The following is a 17,675-nucleotide window of genomic DNA, read 5'->3' on the forward strand; positions in this document are numbered from 1 at the left end:
CAGGGCCCACAGACCAGGGCCCACAGACCAGGGCCCATATTCCAGGGCCCACAGACCCGGGCCCATATTCCTGGGCCCACAGAACAGGGCCCATATTCCAGGGCCCACAGACCAGGGCCCATAGACCAGGGCCCAAAAGTAGGAAAGGGATGCCATTTGGGATGCACCCCATTTGTTGTTGTTCCACCAATGAAACTAGAAACGTTGTTTTGAGAGGATTGGAATGAAAGGAATCCTTTTCACAGATGTGCAACCTTCTCGTACTCTAGTTCTTCTCTCTGTAGGTGTATATTCCCATATTCCAGGGCCCACACACCAGGTCCTACAGACCAGGTCCCACAGACCAGGGCCCACAGACCAGGGCCCATATTCCAGGGCCCACAGTCCAGGGCCCACAGACCAGGGCCCATATTCCAGGGCCCACAGACCAGGGCCCACAGCCAAGGCCCATATTCCAGGGCCCACAGACCAGGGCCCACAGACCAGGGCCCATATTCCAGGGCCCACAGACCCGGGCCCATATTCCAGGGCCCACAGACCAGGGCCCATATTCCAGGGCCCATAGTCCAGAGCCCACAGACCAGGGCCCATAGACCAGGGCCCAAAAATAGGAAAGGGATGCCATTTGGGATGCACCCCATTTGTTGTTGTTCCACCAATGAAACTAGAAACGTTGTTTTGAGAGGATTGGAATGAAAGGAATCCTTTTCACAGATGTGCAACCTTCTCGTACTCTAGTTCTTCTCTCTGTAGGTGTAGTATTACGCTCCACCTCCCGACCCAGGTCTTACATGGCGGATGGCTATTGGTCACGCCACACATTGGTCAAAATCTCTGCCACATAATTGTAAGGTGGATGCTATAAAGGAGCATCGTGATTAGAGGGTGTCCACGCAGGCCGCTAAGTGTTCTATAATTGGGAGTGGGTGGACGGACTACCGTGTCCCAAATGGGACCTTTTATTCCTTTTTTTTTTAATAGTGCAGTACTCATTTTTACAGGGCCCATAGGGATATGGTCAAATGTTGTGCACTGTAAAAGACATCGGGTGCCGTTTGGGACGAAAAACGAAAAAGCAGAGTAGCAGGCCTACTATAGAGACAGCCGCACATATCCTAACGCTATTTCTCTGAAGCTTTCCGCTTTACAACGTCTCGTAAATTACTTGGCGTATGATTGTCGAGCCATATGTGTTTTTTTTTTTGTGGGGTTGGGGGGGGGGGGTCCCACTCTGGTATACATGGATACGGTTGCAGCTGGAGGAGGATGAAGACTAATCTACTATTATCAACATCATATATTGAAAACCTCTATAGGTAGAAAAAGGTCAAATGTACATATCTGAAAACCTTCCTGCTTCCTTGTCTCACAGTATCTTATTTAGTGTATAAAAAAAAAAGGAAACTGATCTTACACTGATTTGTTCAATGATGCAGTTTACTATCCTTGCCTGTACAGTCAACACTGAACTGCTGAATAATCACAGAGAATCCACATGGTTTGAATTTAAACACAAACGTAAAGTTATTCAAGAACATTTTAGACTTTAGTAACACTAAATAATGGTCAAAATAGGTTAAAATAGGAATTGTGTTGTAAGAGTAGAGTACTAAATGATTTGTCTTGAACAAAAATAAACATGAAAATGCTTTTATTTGAAAAGTCAAACGCAGCCTCTCTCAGGCAGCAACACTGCAGCATTATTACACACACACACACAATACATGAGAGGACTCATCTAGACACAGAGGAATTGTACCGTCACACTTAGTTTTGCCATGAAAATAAGCAGGTAAAGACTGTGTTACCGCCAGAACGTAACGGTGAGGATCTTTTAAGAGTCAAGGTTTTTACCTCCGGATTCTCTCTTTTAACATCATGGGACAGGAACAGTTATCTTGCTAAAAGCGTGACTTCCCAGGGACAGGCTGAGCTTGTGATAATATATTACTGTAATAAATAACAAGTATAGGCTTGTAATAATGTCTGGCTAGGGCAGGGGAGAAGGGATGGGAATTATGGGATGTATTCTCCCCTTACTGAGCAGACAGGTTGTATATCATGCATGAACACACACACACACTCAGAGGGAGAAGGAAGAGACAGAGAGACTGGTTGTATATCTCTCCCTGGCATGAGGAGAAGGTCAGAAGGTCAGTGAGCACAGAAAGAGGAGACGAGAACCAGTAGCTAATATGCAGGGGACAGTGTGTGTGTGTGTGTGTGTGTGTGTGTGTGTGTGTGTGTGTGTGTGTGTGTGTGTGTGTGTGTGTGTGTGTGTGTGTGTGATCACTATGCTGCAGGCTATCCATAGAGATGAATAGAAGAAAAATCTCTATTTAATTCCGTCTGTGCGTTCACGGCCATTGAGGCAATGTAGCTAGCAAATGTTCTTCTTCACAATTGGCTGTTCCCTCCTGATGACCCGGTTGGACATGACCCCCACAAGGGTAATCTGGAGAGATCAGCCAATGAAGTTGGAATTCCCACCCAGTTGACTACTTTAAAATGGTGGAAGGGCTCAATGGCGATGTCTATGCTAAAACAACACCGTTACATCTAAGTTGTGTCCTCTATCCATTTTTTTAAAATGAAGCTATCACTACTATGCAGTGTTAGTAGTCACAGCCAATTTCTCACACTTTGGTTCTGCATTGCTGTGTTTACAAAATGGCTATTGCTGAGTCGCTGTGGATAAGAGTGTCTGCTAAAATGACTACAAATGTTATATGTACATTGCAGAATGCACACTGCCAAACGCAGCATTGGGAATCTCAGAAGAGCTTTCACCTCCTCCTCCTTTACAAGACACACTGTTCTCACATTATCTTGTTCCTCTTTCTCATCTCAAAGGAGAGAGACAGACATTTTGATAAATTAATGATGAGTAAAAACGTTTTGTCTTATCAACAACAAAAAAATTAATAATAATCTTAATTTTATTGTAGCTTTCAGTTTGTTTACGCCACTGCAAAAAAAAAAGAAGGAAACGGACTCCTCCTTGTCTCGTGTTGACGTCACGCAAACAAGACTCTGAAACCGGAAGAGGAAATCACACCGTTATCTGTGGATGTTTATTACAAATGGAAAGCAACAAAAAAATATATATTTAAAAAGAATGAATCCTCCAATTATCAACTCTACTAATTCGGTGACAACTTCTACTAAAAGTAAGTTTCCTGAAAAAAGGTGCTGTATGTTTAAAAAAAAAAACGTTTTACACATTTGATTGTTAACGTTGCATGCATCTCATTCGTAACGTGTTGAAGCTAGCCAAAGTCAGCAAAAGCTTAGCTACACATCCTGGCAATGCTTCGATTTCACTATGCTATTGAAAATGCTCATGTTTTTTTAATGTTGATTTTTAGACTTGGTAATGCCCGTTTTGATGTTAGATAGCTATGTCGCAAAGCAGACTGGTTTAGAAACCGAAACTTATCTTGACTCTTGCTTAGTAGCTAACTAGCTAGCCTACTAGCTAGGTACTCCAACATTTTTTTTGACAACAGTCAAGTGATAACTAGTACGATATTGTTGCCAAACATTGAGATATTCCAGATACTTTATAGCTAAGCACCATCAGCAGTCTGCATGCTTCACACTTTTGCAGCCAGGAATTAAGACACACCTGTTTCCTGTAATTCAGTGTAATTTGGTTCAGGGCAACAAATCTAGTAATATCAGCTAGTACCACTGTACCAGTCTGTACTGTATAAACCCAGCTACTGTACATGTCGATAAGGTGTTACCACAGTCAGTCGGCCATCTTGTTTTGAACATTTGCCGTACTGTAACTATACTCTTTCCTGCAGGAAAGCGAGAGGCCGAGCGCTCCGTCAACTGGACAGTGGAAGAGACCCAGGTGTTGCTGTGTGCCTGGAGTGACGAGCGAGTGCAGAAGAGCCTGGCGGAGAATGTCCGTAACCGCCATGTTTTCAAACACCTCTCAGCCCGCATGTGTGACTTGGGCTTCTCACGCAGCCCTCACCAGTGCCGGCTCCGCGTCAAGACCCTCAAGGCCAACTATGTCAGAGCCAAGCTGCTGATGAGCGTGGATGACTCCCAACCCTGCAGTTTCAGGTACTACTCTGAGATGGATGCTGTGCTGGGGAGAAATCGCGCTATGGAAGGGACTGGAGGAGGGCGGCATTTTGGATCTCCTGAAGGCATAGGAGGATTATTAGGAGGGTGCCATTTTGGGTCTGAATTGATCGCAGAAACAGGGCGCTATTTGGGATCTGAAGGGATTGGAAGACTAGGAGGAGGATGCAATTTTGTATCTCCTGAGGGGACGGCAGGACGGAAGTCACGGTATATGGTGTCTGAGATGAAGGTGGAGGAGGACAGGGAGGCAGACGACACAGACGACTACGAGTTCAACGATGTAGGAATCATCACTCGGTCACTGGTTGGCCCGGGTGGAAGACGCCATGATGCTTTTCTAGAGCACAGCAACGACTATCATGAACCTGCTGGTATGTACTCTACTCTCTGTCTGACTCTCTCTCTGTCGGTCACACTTTCTGCTATCAATGCCACTGATTATCATTATATCATCAAAGGTAGACTCACATACACATGGTTAGCAGATGTTAATGCGAGTGTAGCGAAATGCTTGTGCTTCTAGTTCCGACAATGCAGTAATAACGAACAAGTAATCTAACTAACAATTCCAAAACTACTACCTTATACACACAAGTGTAAAGGGATAAAGTACATAAAGATATATAAAGATATATGAATGAGTGATGGTGCTGCTGTGCCTTCTTCACCACGCTTTCGTTGTGGGTGGACCAATTCAGTTTGTCTGTGATGTGTACGCCGAGAAACTTGAAACTTTCTACCCTCTCCACTACTGTGCCGTCGATGTGGATAGGGGGGTGCTCCCTCTGCTGTTTCCTGAAGTCACAATCATCTCCTTTGTTTTGTTGACATTGAGTGTGAGGTTATTTTCCTGACACCACACTCCGAGGGCCCTCACCTCCTCCCTGTAGGCCATCTCGTCATTGTTGGTAATCGAGCCTACCACTGTAGTGTCGTCTGCAAACTTGATGATTGAGTTGGAGGCGTGCATGGCCACGCAGTCGTGGGTGAACAGGGAGTACAGGAGAGAGCTCAGAACGCACCCTTGTGGGGCCCCAGTGTTGAGGATCAGCGGGGTGGAGATGTTGTTACCTACCCTCACCACCTGGGGGTGGCCCGTCAGGAAGTCTAGGACCCAGTTGCACAGGGCGGGGTCGAGACCCGGGGTCGAGACCCAGGGTCTCGAGCTTGATGACGAGTTTGGAGGGTACTATGGTGTTAAATGCTGAGCTGTAGTTGATGAACAGCATTCTCACATAGGTATTCCTCTTGTCCAGATGGGTTAGTGCAGTGTGGTTGCGATTGCATCGTCTGTGATCCTATTGGGGCGGTAAGCCAATTGGAGTGGGTCTAGGGTGTCAGATAGGGTGGAGGTGATATGGTCCTTGACTAGTCTCTCAAAGCACTTCATGATGACGGAAGTGAGTTCTACGGGGCGATAGTAATTTAGCTCAGTTACCTTAGCTTTCTTGGGAACAGGAACAATGGTGGCCCTCTTGAAGCATGTGGGAACAGCAACCTGGATTGATTGAATATGTCCGTAAACACACCAGCCAGCTGGTCTGCGCATGCTCTGAGGATGCGGCTGGGGATGCCGTCTTTTACCTAGTCAGGGATTTGGTCTAGCAACCTTTTGGTTACTGGCCCAACGCTCTAACCACTAAGGCTCCCTGCCGCTCCGAGTGTGCGGGGGTATGAGGTAATTGAGGTAGATATGTACATACAACTAGGAATAAACAGTAGCAGCAGTGTATGTGATGAGTTATTAAATGTTAGTGCAAAAAGGATCAATGCCGATATTTGTTTAACCTTTTGTTTACGGGGCAGTATTTTCACGTCCGGATGAAATGCATGCCCAAATTCAACTGCCTGCTACTCATCCCCAGAAGATAAGATATGCATATTATTAGTATATTTTGGTAGAAAAAACTCTGAAGTTTCTAAAACTGTTTGAATCATGTCTGTGAGTATAACAGAACTTATTTAGCAACCCCGAAGACAAACCATTCAGATTTTTTGTTGTTGTTGAGGTCACTCTCTTTTCAATGTGTTTTCATTGGGAATCCAGATTTCTAAGGGACCTTCTTGCAGTTGATATTGCTTCCAATGGATGTCACCGGTCTTTAGAAATTGGTTGAGGTTTTTCCTTTGTGTAATGAAGAAGTACGGCCATCTTGAACGAGGGTCACTTGAAGTGTACTGTTAGATAGAGGCGCGTGACCATAAAGCTAGCTACAGTTTGTCTTCTTCCATGTTTTGAACACAGATCATCCCGTCTTCAATTTTATCGATTATTTACGTAAAAAAATACCTAAAGTTGTATTACAAAAGTAGTTTGAAGTGTTTTGGCAAAGTTTACAGGTAACTTTTGCGATATTTTGTAGTCACATTGTTCAAGTTGGAACCAATGTTTTTCTGGATCAAATGTGCCAAATAAATTGACATCGACGGAGTTAATCGAACAAACGGACCATTTGTGATGTTTATGGGACATAACAGAAGAAGCTCGTCAAAGGTTAAAAACCTGCTGGTTCCAGACTTGGTGCGTCGTTGTTCAGGGGCAGAATGACAGATTGTTACCTTGTCGGCTCGGGGATTCGATCTTGCAACCTTTCGGTTACTAGTCCAACGTTTTAACCACTAGGCTACCTACCGCCTCTACACTCTAACCACTAGGCTACCTGCTGGCCCTACACTCTAACCACTAGGCTACCTGCCGCCTCTACACTCTAACCACTAGGCTACCTGCCGCCTCTACACTCTAACCACTACGTTACCTGCCTCCTCTACACTCTAACCACTAGGCTACCTGCCTCCTCTACACTCTAACCACTAGGCTACCTGCCTCCTCTACACTCTAACCACTAGGCTACCTGCCTCCTCTACACTCTAACCACTAGGCTACCTGCCTCCTCTACACTCTAACCACTAGGCTACCTGCCTCCTCTACACTCTAACCACTAGGCTACCTGCCTCCTCTACACTCTAACCACTAGGCTACCTGCCTCCTCTACACTCTAACCACTAGGCTACCTGCCTCCTCTACACTCTAACCACTAGGCTACCTGCCTCCTCTACACTCTAACCACTAGGCTAACTGCCTCCTCTACACTCTAACCACTAGGCTACCTGCCTCCTCTACACTCTAACCACTAGGTTACCTGCCTCCTCTACACTCTAACCACTAGGTTACCTGCCTCCTCTACACTCTAACCACTAGGTTACCTGCCTCCTCTACACTCTAACCACTAGGTTACCTGCCTCCTCTACACTCTAACCACTAGGTTACCTGCCTCCTCTACACTCTAACCACTAGGTTACCTGCCACCTCTACACTCTAACCACTAGGTTACCTGCCGACCCTACACTCTAACCACTAGGCTACCTGCCTCCTCTACACTCTAACCACTAGGCTACCTGCCGCCTCTACACTCTAACCACTAGGCTACCTGCCGCCTCTACACTCTAACCACTAGGCTACCTGCCTCCTCTACACTCTAACCACTAGGCTACCTGCCTCCTCTACACTCTAACCACTAGGCTACCTGCCTCCTCTACACTCTAACCACTAGGCTACCTGCCTCCTCTACACTCTAACCACTAGGCTACCTGCCTCCTCTACACTCTAACCACTAGGCTACCTGCCTCCTCTACACTCTAACCACTAGGCTACCTGCCTCCTCTACACTCTAACCACTAGGCTACCTGCCTCCTCTACACTCTAACCACTAGGCTACCTGCCTCCTCTACACTCTAACCACTAGGCTACCTGCCGCCTCTACACTCTAACCACTAGGCTACCTGCCTCCTCTACACTCTAACCACTAGGCTACCTGCCTCCTCTACACTCTAACCACTAGGTTACCTGCCTCCTCTACACTCTAACCACTAGGCTACCTGCCTCCTCTACACTCTAACCACTAGGCTACCTGCCTCCTCTACACTCTAACCACTAGGCTACCTGCCTCCTCTACACTCTAACCACTAGGCTACCTGCCTCCTCTACACTCTAACCACTAGGCTACCTGCCTCCTCTACACTCTAACCACTAGGCTACCTGCCTCCTCTACACTCTAACCACTAGGCTACCTGCCTCCTCTCACTCTAACCACTAGGTTACCTGCCACCTCTACACTCTAACCACTAGGTTACCTGCCGACCCTACACTCTAACCACTAGGTTACCTGCCACCTCTACACTCTAACCACTAGGTTACCTGCCGACCCTACACTCTAACCACTAGGTTACTTGCCGACCCTACACTCTAACCACTAGGCTACCTGCCTCCTCTACACTCTAACCACTAGGCTACCTGCCGACCCTACACTCTAACCACTAGGTTACTTGCCGACCCTACACTCTAACCACTAACCACCATTCCAGGGTTCTTTTTTTTTTTTTTTTTTTTTACTATTTTCTACATTGTAGAATAATAGTGAAGACATCAAAACGATGAAATAACACATGGAATCATGTAGTAACCCAAAAAGTGCTAAACAAATTCAAATATATTTGAGATTTGAGGTTTTTCAAAGTAGCCACCCTTCGCCTTGACAGCTTTGCTCACACTTGGCATTCTCTCAACCAGCTTCATGAGCTAATCACCTGGAATGCATTTCAATTAACAGGTGTGCCTTGTTAATTTGTGGAATTTCTTTCCTTCTTAATGTGTTTGAGCCAGTCAGTTGTGTTGTGACAAGGTAGGGGTGATATACAGAAGATAGCCCTGTTTGGGAAAATACCATTTTGGCAAGAACAGCTCAAATAAGCAAAGAGAAATGACAGTCCATCATTACTTTAAGAAATGAAAGTCAGTCAATCTGGAAAATGAGGGACTTTTAAAGTTTCTTCAAGTTACAAAAACCAGCAAGTGCTATGATGAAACTGGCTCTCGTGAGGACCGCCACAAGAAAGGACCACCCAGAGTTAGCTCTGCTGCAGAGGATAAGTTCATTAGAGTTACCAGCCTCAGAAATTGCAGCCCAAATAAATGCTTCACAGAGTTCAAGTTACAGACATCTCAACTTCAACTGCCTGTGAATCAGGCCTTCGTGGTTGAATTTCTGCAAAGAAACCACTACTAAAGGACACCAATAAGAAAAAGAGACTTGCTTGGGCCAAGAAACACGAGAAATGGACATTAGACTGGTGGACTTTTTTTTCTTTGCTTTGGTCTGAGTCCATATTTGAGATTTTTGGTTCCAACCGCTGTGTCTTTGTGAGTCTCAGAGTAGGTGAACGGATGATCTCCGCATGTGTGGTTCTCACGTGAAGCATGGAGGAGGAGGTGTGGGGGTGCTTTGCTGGTGACACTGTCTGTGATTTATTTATAATTCAAGGCACACGTAACCAGCATAGCTACCACAGCATTCTGCATCGATACGCCATCCCATCTGGTTTGCACTTAGTGGGACTATCATTTGTTTTTCAACAGAACAATGACCCCACACACATCCAGGCTGTGTAAGGGCTATGAGAACAAGAAGGAGAGTGATAGAGTGCTGCATCAGATGACCTGGCCTCCACAATCACCTGACCTCAACCCAATTGTGATGGTTTGGGATGAGTTGGACCGCAGAGTGAAGGAAAAGTGAAGGAAAAGCAGCTAACAAGTGCTCAGCATATGTGGGAACTTCTTCAAGACCGTTGGAAAAGCATTCCAGGTGAAGCTGGTTGATAGAATGCCCAGAGTGTGCAAAGCTGTCATCAAGGCAAAGGGTGGCTACTTTGAAGAATCTCAAATATAAAATATATTTTATTTGTTTAACACTTTTTTGGTTACTACATGATTCCATATGTGTTATTTCACAGTTTGACGTCTTCACTATTATTTTACAACGTAGCAAATAGTAAAAAATTATAGTAATAATATGTAGATGTATATTGTGAATGGCCATAAGCTTAAAAAAAAAATGTGAGGCCATATCGCATGTGAAGCGCTCACACAGTGACTTCAGAAGGACCTGTTTTGCAACAGTAGTTGAATGCCTCAAGGATGAGAAGGCAAGGCACCACATCAGACACACAACTGGCTGTCAGTTTGAAGTTGGTCAATGTGGATTGTAAATGGCTCCAACAACTTCACAAGCTGTTCTAGCTTGGCCCAGTTACGTGCTCGTCCTCGGATTTCTTCCCTGTTAGCTTGTGATAGTGATGCACAGCTAGGCCTATTTGAAACATTGCCATTTCCTGGCAACATTTACTCGCCAGATTCAGAAGCTTAAACTTTTTGATTTTTTGCCGAAAGTTTTTAGACTAAGAAAAATTAAACATTTAGTTTCTATTTTTTTTGCCAAAATATTAGTTTCAGTAGAGTTTGTTTTTCAAGTGTTTTTTTAATATATATTTTTAGTTTGCTAAATTGTTTTTCCAGTTTTTATTTTCGTTTCTGTTTTCATTTACTATAATAACCTTGCAATTTGGGTAAACTGTTGATTCTACATTGTAAAATAATAATGAAGACATCAAATCTATGAAATAAAACATATGGAATCATGTAGTAACATATGGAATCATGTAGTAACATATGGAATCATGTAGTCACATATGGAATCATGTAGTCACATATGGAATCATGTAGTCACATATGGAATCATGTAGTAACATATGGAATCATGTAGCAACATATGGAATCATGTAGCAACATATGGAATCATGTAGCAACATATGGAATCATGTAGCAACATATGGAATCATGTAGCAACATATGGAATCATGTAGCAACATATGGAATCATGTAGCAACATATGGAATCATGTAGCAACATATGGAATCATGTAGCAACATATGGAATCATGTAGCAACATATGGAATCATGTAGCAACATATGGAATCATGTAGTAACATATGGAATCATGTAGTCACATATGGAATCATGCAGTCACATATGGAATCATGTAGTCACATATGGAATCATGTAGTAACCAAAAAAGTGTTAAACAAATTTCCCAATGTTGTGATAATAAAGCAAAATCAGAATATCTGATTAATTAATCTATTTAATCTCTTGCATTGCAGTTCATCCATTGGAGGATGACCGCAGCTCCAGGTCAACACCGCCACCACCCCAGCCTGCTTGCCATTTTTCTCCACCCCCAGACCATAGCCCCAACTTGGGCAGTGGTATCACCATTCCCTCCGCCCAGCCCCTAGAGCCTGTGTTGAAGCACTTGGCAGACTGCTTCCAGAGGCTGGTCTCAGAGTTCCGGGGTCTGATGGTACAGCTGGAGGGCCAGAGGCAGGAGCAGGTCAGAGACGAATAGATAGATATGTCTATCTAAACAGGGCATTCAGAAAGTATTCAGACCCCTTGACTTTTTCCACATTTTGTTACGTTACAGCCTTGTTCTAAAATGGATCAAATATAATCCTCATCAATCTACACAATACCCCACAATGACATCACAATACCCCACAATGACATCACAATACCCCACAATGACATCACAATGCCCCACAATGACATCACAATGCCCCACAATGACATCACAATGCCCCACAATGACAAAAAAAAAGAATACCTTATTTAAGTATTCAGATTCTTTGCTATGAGAATCGAAATTGAGCTCTGGTGCATCCCGTTTCCATTGATCGTCCTAGAGATGTTTCTACAACTTTATTGGAGTCCAACTGTGGTAAATGTAATTGATTGGACATGATTTGGGAAGGTACACACCTGCCTATATAAGGTCCCACAGTTGGCAGTGCATGTCAGAGCAAAAATCCAAGCCACGAGGTTGAAGGAATTGTCCGTAGAGTTCCGAGAGAGGATTGTGCCGAGGCACAGATCTGGGGAAGGCTACCAAAACATTTCTGTAGCATTGAGGGTACCCAAGAACACAGGGGCCTCCATCATTCTTAAATGGAAGAAGTTTAGAACCATCAAGACTCTTCCTAGAGCTGGCCTCCCGGCGAAACTGTGCAATTGGGGAGAATGGCCTTGGTCTAGAAGGTGACCAAGAACCAAATGGTCACTCTGACAGAGCTCCAGAGTTCCTCTTTGGAGATGGGAGAACCTTCCAGGTGGACAACCATCTCTGCAGCACTCCACCAATCAGGCCTTTATGGTAGAGTGGCCAGACGGAAGCCACTCCTCAGTAAAAGGCATGACAGCCCTATTCGTTTTCCAAAAGGTACCTAAAGACTCTGACCATAAGACACAAGATTCTCTGGTCTGATGAAACCAAGATTGAACTCTTTGGCCTGAATGCCAAGTGTCACGTCTGGAGGAATCCTGGCACCATCCCTACGGTGAAGCATGGTGGTGGCAGCATCATGCTGTGGGGATGTTTTTCAGTGGCAGGGACTGGGAGACTAGTCAGGATCGAAGGAAAGATGAACGGAGAAAAGTACAGAGAGATCATTGATGAAAACCAGCTCGAGAGTGACCTGAAAATAGCTGTGCAGCGATGCTCCCCATCCAACCTCACAGAGCTTGAGAGGATCTGCAGAGAAGAATGGGAGAAACTCTCCAAATACAGATGTGCCAAGCTTGCAGCGTCAAACCCAAGAAGACTCGATGCTGTAATCGCTGCCAAAGGTGCTTCAACAAAGTACTGAGTAAAGGGTCTGAATACTTATGCAAATGTTATATTTCTATGAATGAGTTTTTCCTTTGTCATTATGGGGTATTGTGATGTCATTATGGGGTATTGTGATGTCATTATGGGGTATTGTGATGTCATTATGCTAAAATTTCTAAAACCCCATTTTTTTTTGCTTTGTTATTGTGTGTAGATTGATGAGGAAAACATTACATTTGAATCATTTTTCGAATAAGGCTGTAACGTATCAAAATGTGGGGAAAGGGGTCTGAATACTTTCTGAACGCACCCTATATGTGTTGTGTCCCAAATGACACCCTGTAGTCCCATAGTTTATAGGGAATACCCTATTACCTATGTACAGTGGGGCAAAAAAGTATTTAGTCAGCCACCAATTGTGCAAGTTCTCCCACTAAAAAAGATGAGAGGCCTGTAATTTTCATCATAGGTCCACTTCAACTATGACAGACAAAATGAGAAAGAATCCAGAAAATCACATTGTAGGATTTTTTGTGAATTTATTTGCAAATTATGGTGGAAAATAAGTATTTGCTCACCTACAAACAAGCAAGATTTCTGGCTCTCACAGACCTGTAACTTCTTCTTTAAGAGGCTCCTTTGTCCTCCACTCGTTACCTGTATTAATGGCACCTGTTTGAACTTGTTATCAGTATAAAAGACACCTGTCCACAACCTCAAACAGTCACACTCCAAACTCCACTATAGCCAAGACCAAAGAGCTGTCAAATGACACCAGAAACAAAATTGTAGACCTTCACCAGGCTGGGAAGACTGAATCTGCAATAGGTAAGCAGCTTGGTTTGAAGAAATCAACTGTGGGAGCAATTATTAGGAAATGGAAGACATACAAGACCACTGATACTCTCCCTCGATCTGGGGCTCCACGCAAGATCTCACCCCGTGGGGTCAAAATGATCACAAGAACGGTGAGCAAAAATCGCAGAACCACACAGGGGACCTAGTGAATGACCTGCAGAGAGCTGGGACCAAAGTAACAAAGCCTACCATCAGTAACACACTACACCGCCAGGGACTCAAATCCTGCAGTGCCAGATGTGTCCCCCTGCTTAAGCCAGTACATGTCCAGGCCCGTCTGAAGTTTGCTAGAGAGCATTTGGATGATCCAGAAAAAGATTGGGAGAATGTCATATGGTCAGATGAAACCAAAATATAACTTTTTGGTAAAAACTCAACTCGTCGTGTTTGGAGGACAAAGAATGCTGAGTTGCATCCAAAGAACACCATTACCTACTGTGAAGCATGGGGGTGGAAACATCATGCTTTGGGGCTGTTTTTCTGCAAAGGGACCAGGACGACTGATCCGTGTAAAGGAAATAATGAATGGGGCCATGTATCGTGATATTTTGAGTGAAAACCTCCTTCCATCAGCAAGGGCATTGAAGATGAAACGTGGCTGGGTCTTTCAGCATGACATTGATCCCAAACACACCGCCCGGGCAACGAAAGAGTGGCTTCGTAAGAAGCATTTCAAGGTCCTGGAATGGCCTAGCCAGTCTCCAGATCTCAACCCCATAGAAAATCTTTGGAGGGAGTTGAAAGTCCGTGTTATTTTCCACCATCATTTGCAAATAAATTAATCAAAAATCCTACAATGTGATTTTCTGGATTTTTTTTCTCTCATTTTGTCTCATCTTTTTAAGTGGGAGAACTTGCACAATTGGTGGCTGACTAAATACTTTTTTGCTCCACTGTATGTAGTCCCTGTTCTGCTCATTTTTAAACTGGTCAGCATGTTAGCACCGTTGAACATTGAGCTGGGCGATATGGACAAAAAGTCATATTGCGATTATATTTAACAGTTTTTGCTCAACAACACATTTTTTTGGGGGGGGGTGTATGGACAGTTTACCTTGGTGGCGGAGCTCTTGACACTTTCTTTCCAGTACCTAGTAAGATAACTGAGATCGGTATCCTATGATTTTAAAAAGTTAGATGAAATAGCTAACCTATTCAGTAAATGCATTGTTGATATTTTGATGTGCAATCTGTCAAAATAGGATCAAGAATTATCAGATTTTTTTATTTATGGCTTTTCAAAGAAATTTGCCGCCATCTTTGTGCTCACTGTCCTTTTAGACTTTACACCACCTGAGGAAGAAGGGGGGACCACAAAACACCGAGCTAGATGGCTAACTCTAAATATGAATATGTTGTTAGAATTGCCATCTAGGCTAATTGATTCATCAATCAGTAAATCCGCACGGCCTTCGTCAGAGCTCCGATACGTAAAGCTTATTAAATATTTGGTGATGCCTATTCACTTCAAAATGGCTCCGCCTTCGCATCAAAAATCGTATTGAAACTACAGCCCTACTCTGGTGGTAAAGTGGCGCCGTTAAGTCAACGTTGAGAGAGACTTTTATATACTCTCAGAATGTTGTGTAATCTAACTTTCTGTAACTAGAACAACAGTAGTAGGCTGGTGGTGTACTGGTGTGGGAGAATGTTTTCCTGGCACACGTTAGGTCCCTTGATACCAATTGAGCAATGTTTCCATGCCCGGAGAATTCAGGCCGTTCTGTAGTTAGAGGACGGTCCGACCCCCGGTACTAGCTACATGTACCTAATATAAACTGTACATCATAATGCTTTTGGTAGAAAACTCAGTGTCTAAACTCTCTCTCTCTCTGTCTCTTTGTCAGGTTCGCTGGCAGCAGGACTTGCTCTCTCAGTGGCTGGAGAAAGAGGAGATGAGGCAGAGGGAGGCAGCGGACAGGGAGGACCGGAGGGAGAAGGCCCGTATGGCGCATGAGATCAGGGTACTGACGCTCCTCAGTGGCCTGGCCCAGAACCAGCAGAGACAGAAGCAGACACCACATCACAGCTGCAGCTGTTGCCACCAGTGTAGCAGGGTGGAGGCGGTAGGTGGGGCTGTTCCCGGGGCCTCGACCATCACCAGACATGATGATGGAACCGAGGACAGAGACCAGATGGAATCAGAGGCCTTATAGAAGAAAGGGTTGGATACAGACCTGGTGTGTGTGTGTGTGTGTGTGTGTGTGTGTGTGTGTGTGTGTGTGTGTGTGTGTGTGTGTGTGTGTGTGTGTGTGGCCTACATGAAATAAATGGTTTTTTTTTTGCTAATTGTTTTTTGGGTTAATTGTTTAATGAATTAACTCTGACATTAAGGGTTCAGTGGTCTGAGTGAAACAACTGAAATTCAGTATTATTCTCTCAACTTTTTTTTTTTTTTTTACAAGACATTTTTATCGGTGAAGGTGTTCGATTTGGTTCTCTTCATCTGGTGTACAGAAACTCATCTGTTCTGTTTACTTTGCTGACAGTTTTGGTTTCGTTTGATGCCTAATGAACACACCCCAAGTATGTATGGGTGTTCCTGTTGAAAAGGTCTATTGGTCTTCTCAGAAGCCCTGTTTTAGGAAGTCACCGTCGTCATCATCGTTAGGGCTACTGTCAACATCATCAGGGCTACTGTCAACATCATCATCAGGGCTACTGTCAACATCATCACCAGGGCTACTGTCAACATCATCACCAGGGCTACTGTCAACATCATCATCAGGGCTACTGTCAACATCATCATCGGGGCTACTGTCAACATCATCATCATCGGGGCTACTGTCAACATCATCATCATCAGGGCTACTGTCAACATCATCATCATCAGGGCTACTGTCAACATCATCATCATCAGGGCTACTGTCAACATCATCATCATCAGGGCTACTGTCAACATCATCATCATCAGGGCTACTGTCAACATCATCATCAGGGCTACTGTCAACATCATCATCATCAGGGCTACTGTCAACATCATCATCATCAGGGCTACTGTCAACATCATCATCATCATCAGGGTAACTGTCAACATCATCATCATCAGGGCTACTGTCAACATCATCATCAGGGCTACTGTCAACATCATCATCAGGGCTACTGTCAACATCATCACCAGGGCTACTGTCAACATCATCATCATCAGGGCTACTGTCAACATCATCATCAGGGCTACTGTCAACGTCAGGGCTACTGTCAACATCATCAGGGCTACTGTCAACGTCATCATCATCAGGGCTACTGTCAACGTCATCATCAGGGCTACTGTCAACGTCATCGTCAGGGCTACTGTCAACATCATCGTCAGGGCTACTGTCAACATCATCATCAGGGCTACTGTCAACGTCAGGGCTACTGTCAACATCATCAGGGCTACTGTCAACGTCATCATCATCAGGGCTACTGTCAACGTCATCATCAGGGCTACTGTCAACGTCATCATCAGGGCTACTGTCAACGTCATCATCAGGGCTACTGTCAACATCATCATCATCGGGGCTACTGCAGCATTTCTCATGGTAAATAGACATGTTGGTGGCTAGTTGGTGGGTGTGAGGGGAGGTTAGCTATTTACTACAGGGCTGCCAAGAATGAAATGTTGGAGGGTTGAGGTCAACTCACTGTCAACTCGGGCACTCCGGGAGATGTATTGATTTAAATAGGGAAGTTAGTTCATTTTCAATGACGGTCTAGTCATTGAACAGTGGGGTTAACTGCCTGTTCAGGGGCAGAGTGACAGATTTGTACCTTGTCAGCTCAGGGGATTCGAACTTGCAACCTTTCGGTTACTAGTCCAACACTCTAACCACTAGGCTACCCTGCTGCACTGCCACAAAATCACAAGAGATTTGACTGATCTTGTATTTTTTTTAACTGAGTGTTTTCCTATTTGTCCTGAATTATTCATATTAAAAAGTGACATTCCAGTCTCCCTTTTCATGTCATTTAACACCTGATCTACTGAACAAATGGCGCATCTCAATAGGCGGTCCAGGTTAGTTAGAGGCTGATGACATCACAACTTCCCATCAAACCAACTCCTTAAACTTTGCAGTTAAATTACTTTTAAACGATTTGTCTTAGAAAAATGTTTGTTACCCTTTTAAGTGCGTGTACTGTACTGTATTTATACTTGGGATATCGCTTTTCAACAGGAAAAGTTCAACAATCTCTGGAGTACATCTTTACGTTCAGCCAGATCCTGGTGGT

General features: G+C 44.3%; 1 protein-coding gene across 1 annotated transcript; it reads left to right on the top strand.

The window, feature by feature from the left end:
• The first annotated feature begins 3,010 nt into the window (after positions 1 to 3,010).
• Positions 3,011 to 17,395, top strand: LOC116362560 (uncharacterized). The gene is made up of 4 exons (XM_031816631.1): positions 3,011 to 3,170; positions 3,813 to 4,475; positions 11,101 to 11,330; positions 15,311 to 17,395. Exons 1-4 carry the CDS (start codon positions 3,071 to 3,073, stop codon positions 15,617 to 15,619), a joined length of 1,302 nt encoding a protein of 433 aa, XP_031672491.1. The 5' UTR covers positions 3,011 to 3,070; the 3' UTR covers positions 15,620 to 17,395.
• Positions 17,396 to 17,675: the final 280 nt, after the last annotated feature.

The sequence above is a fragment of the Oncorhynchus kisutch genome, linkage group LG3, assembly GCF_002021735.2.
Source record: "Oncorhynchus kisutch isolate 150728-3 linkage group LG3, Okis_V2, whole genome shotgun sequence".
NCBI classification, from domain to species: Eukaryota; Metazoa; Chordata; class Actinopteri; order Salmoniformes; family Salmonidae; genus Oncorhynchus; species Oncorhynchus kisutch.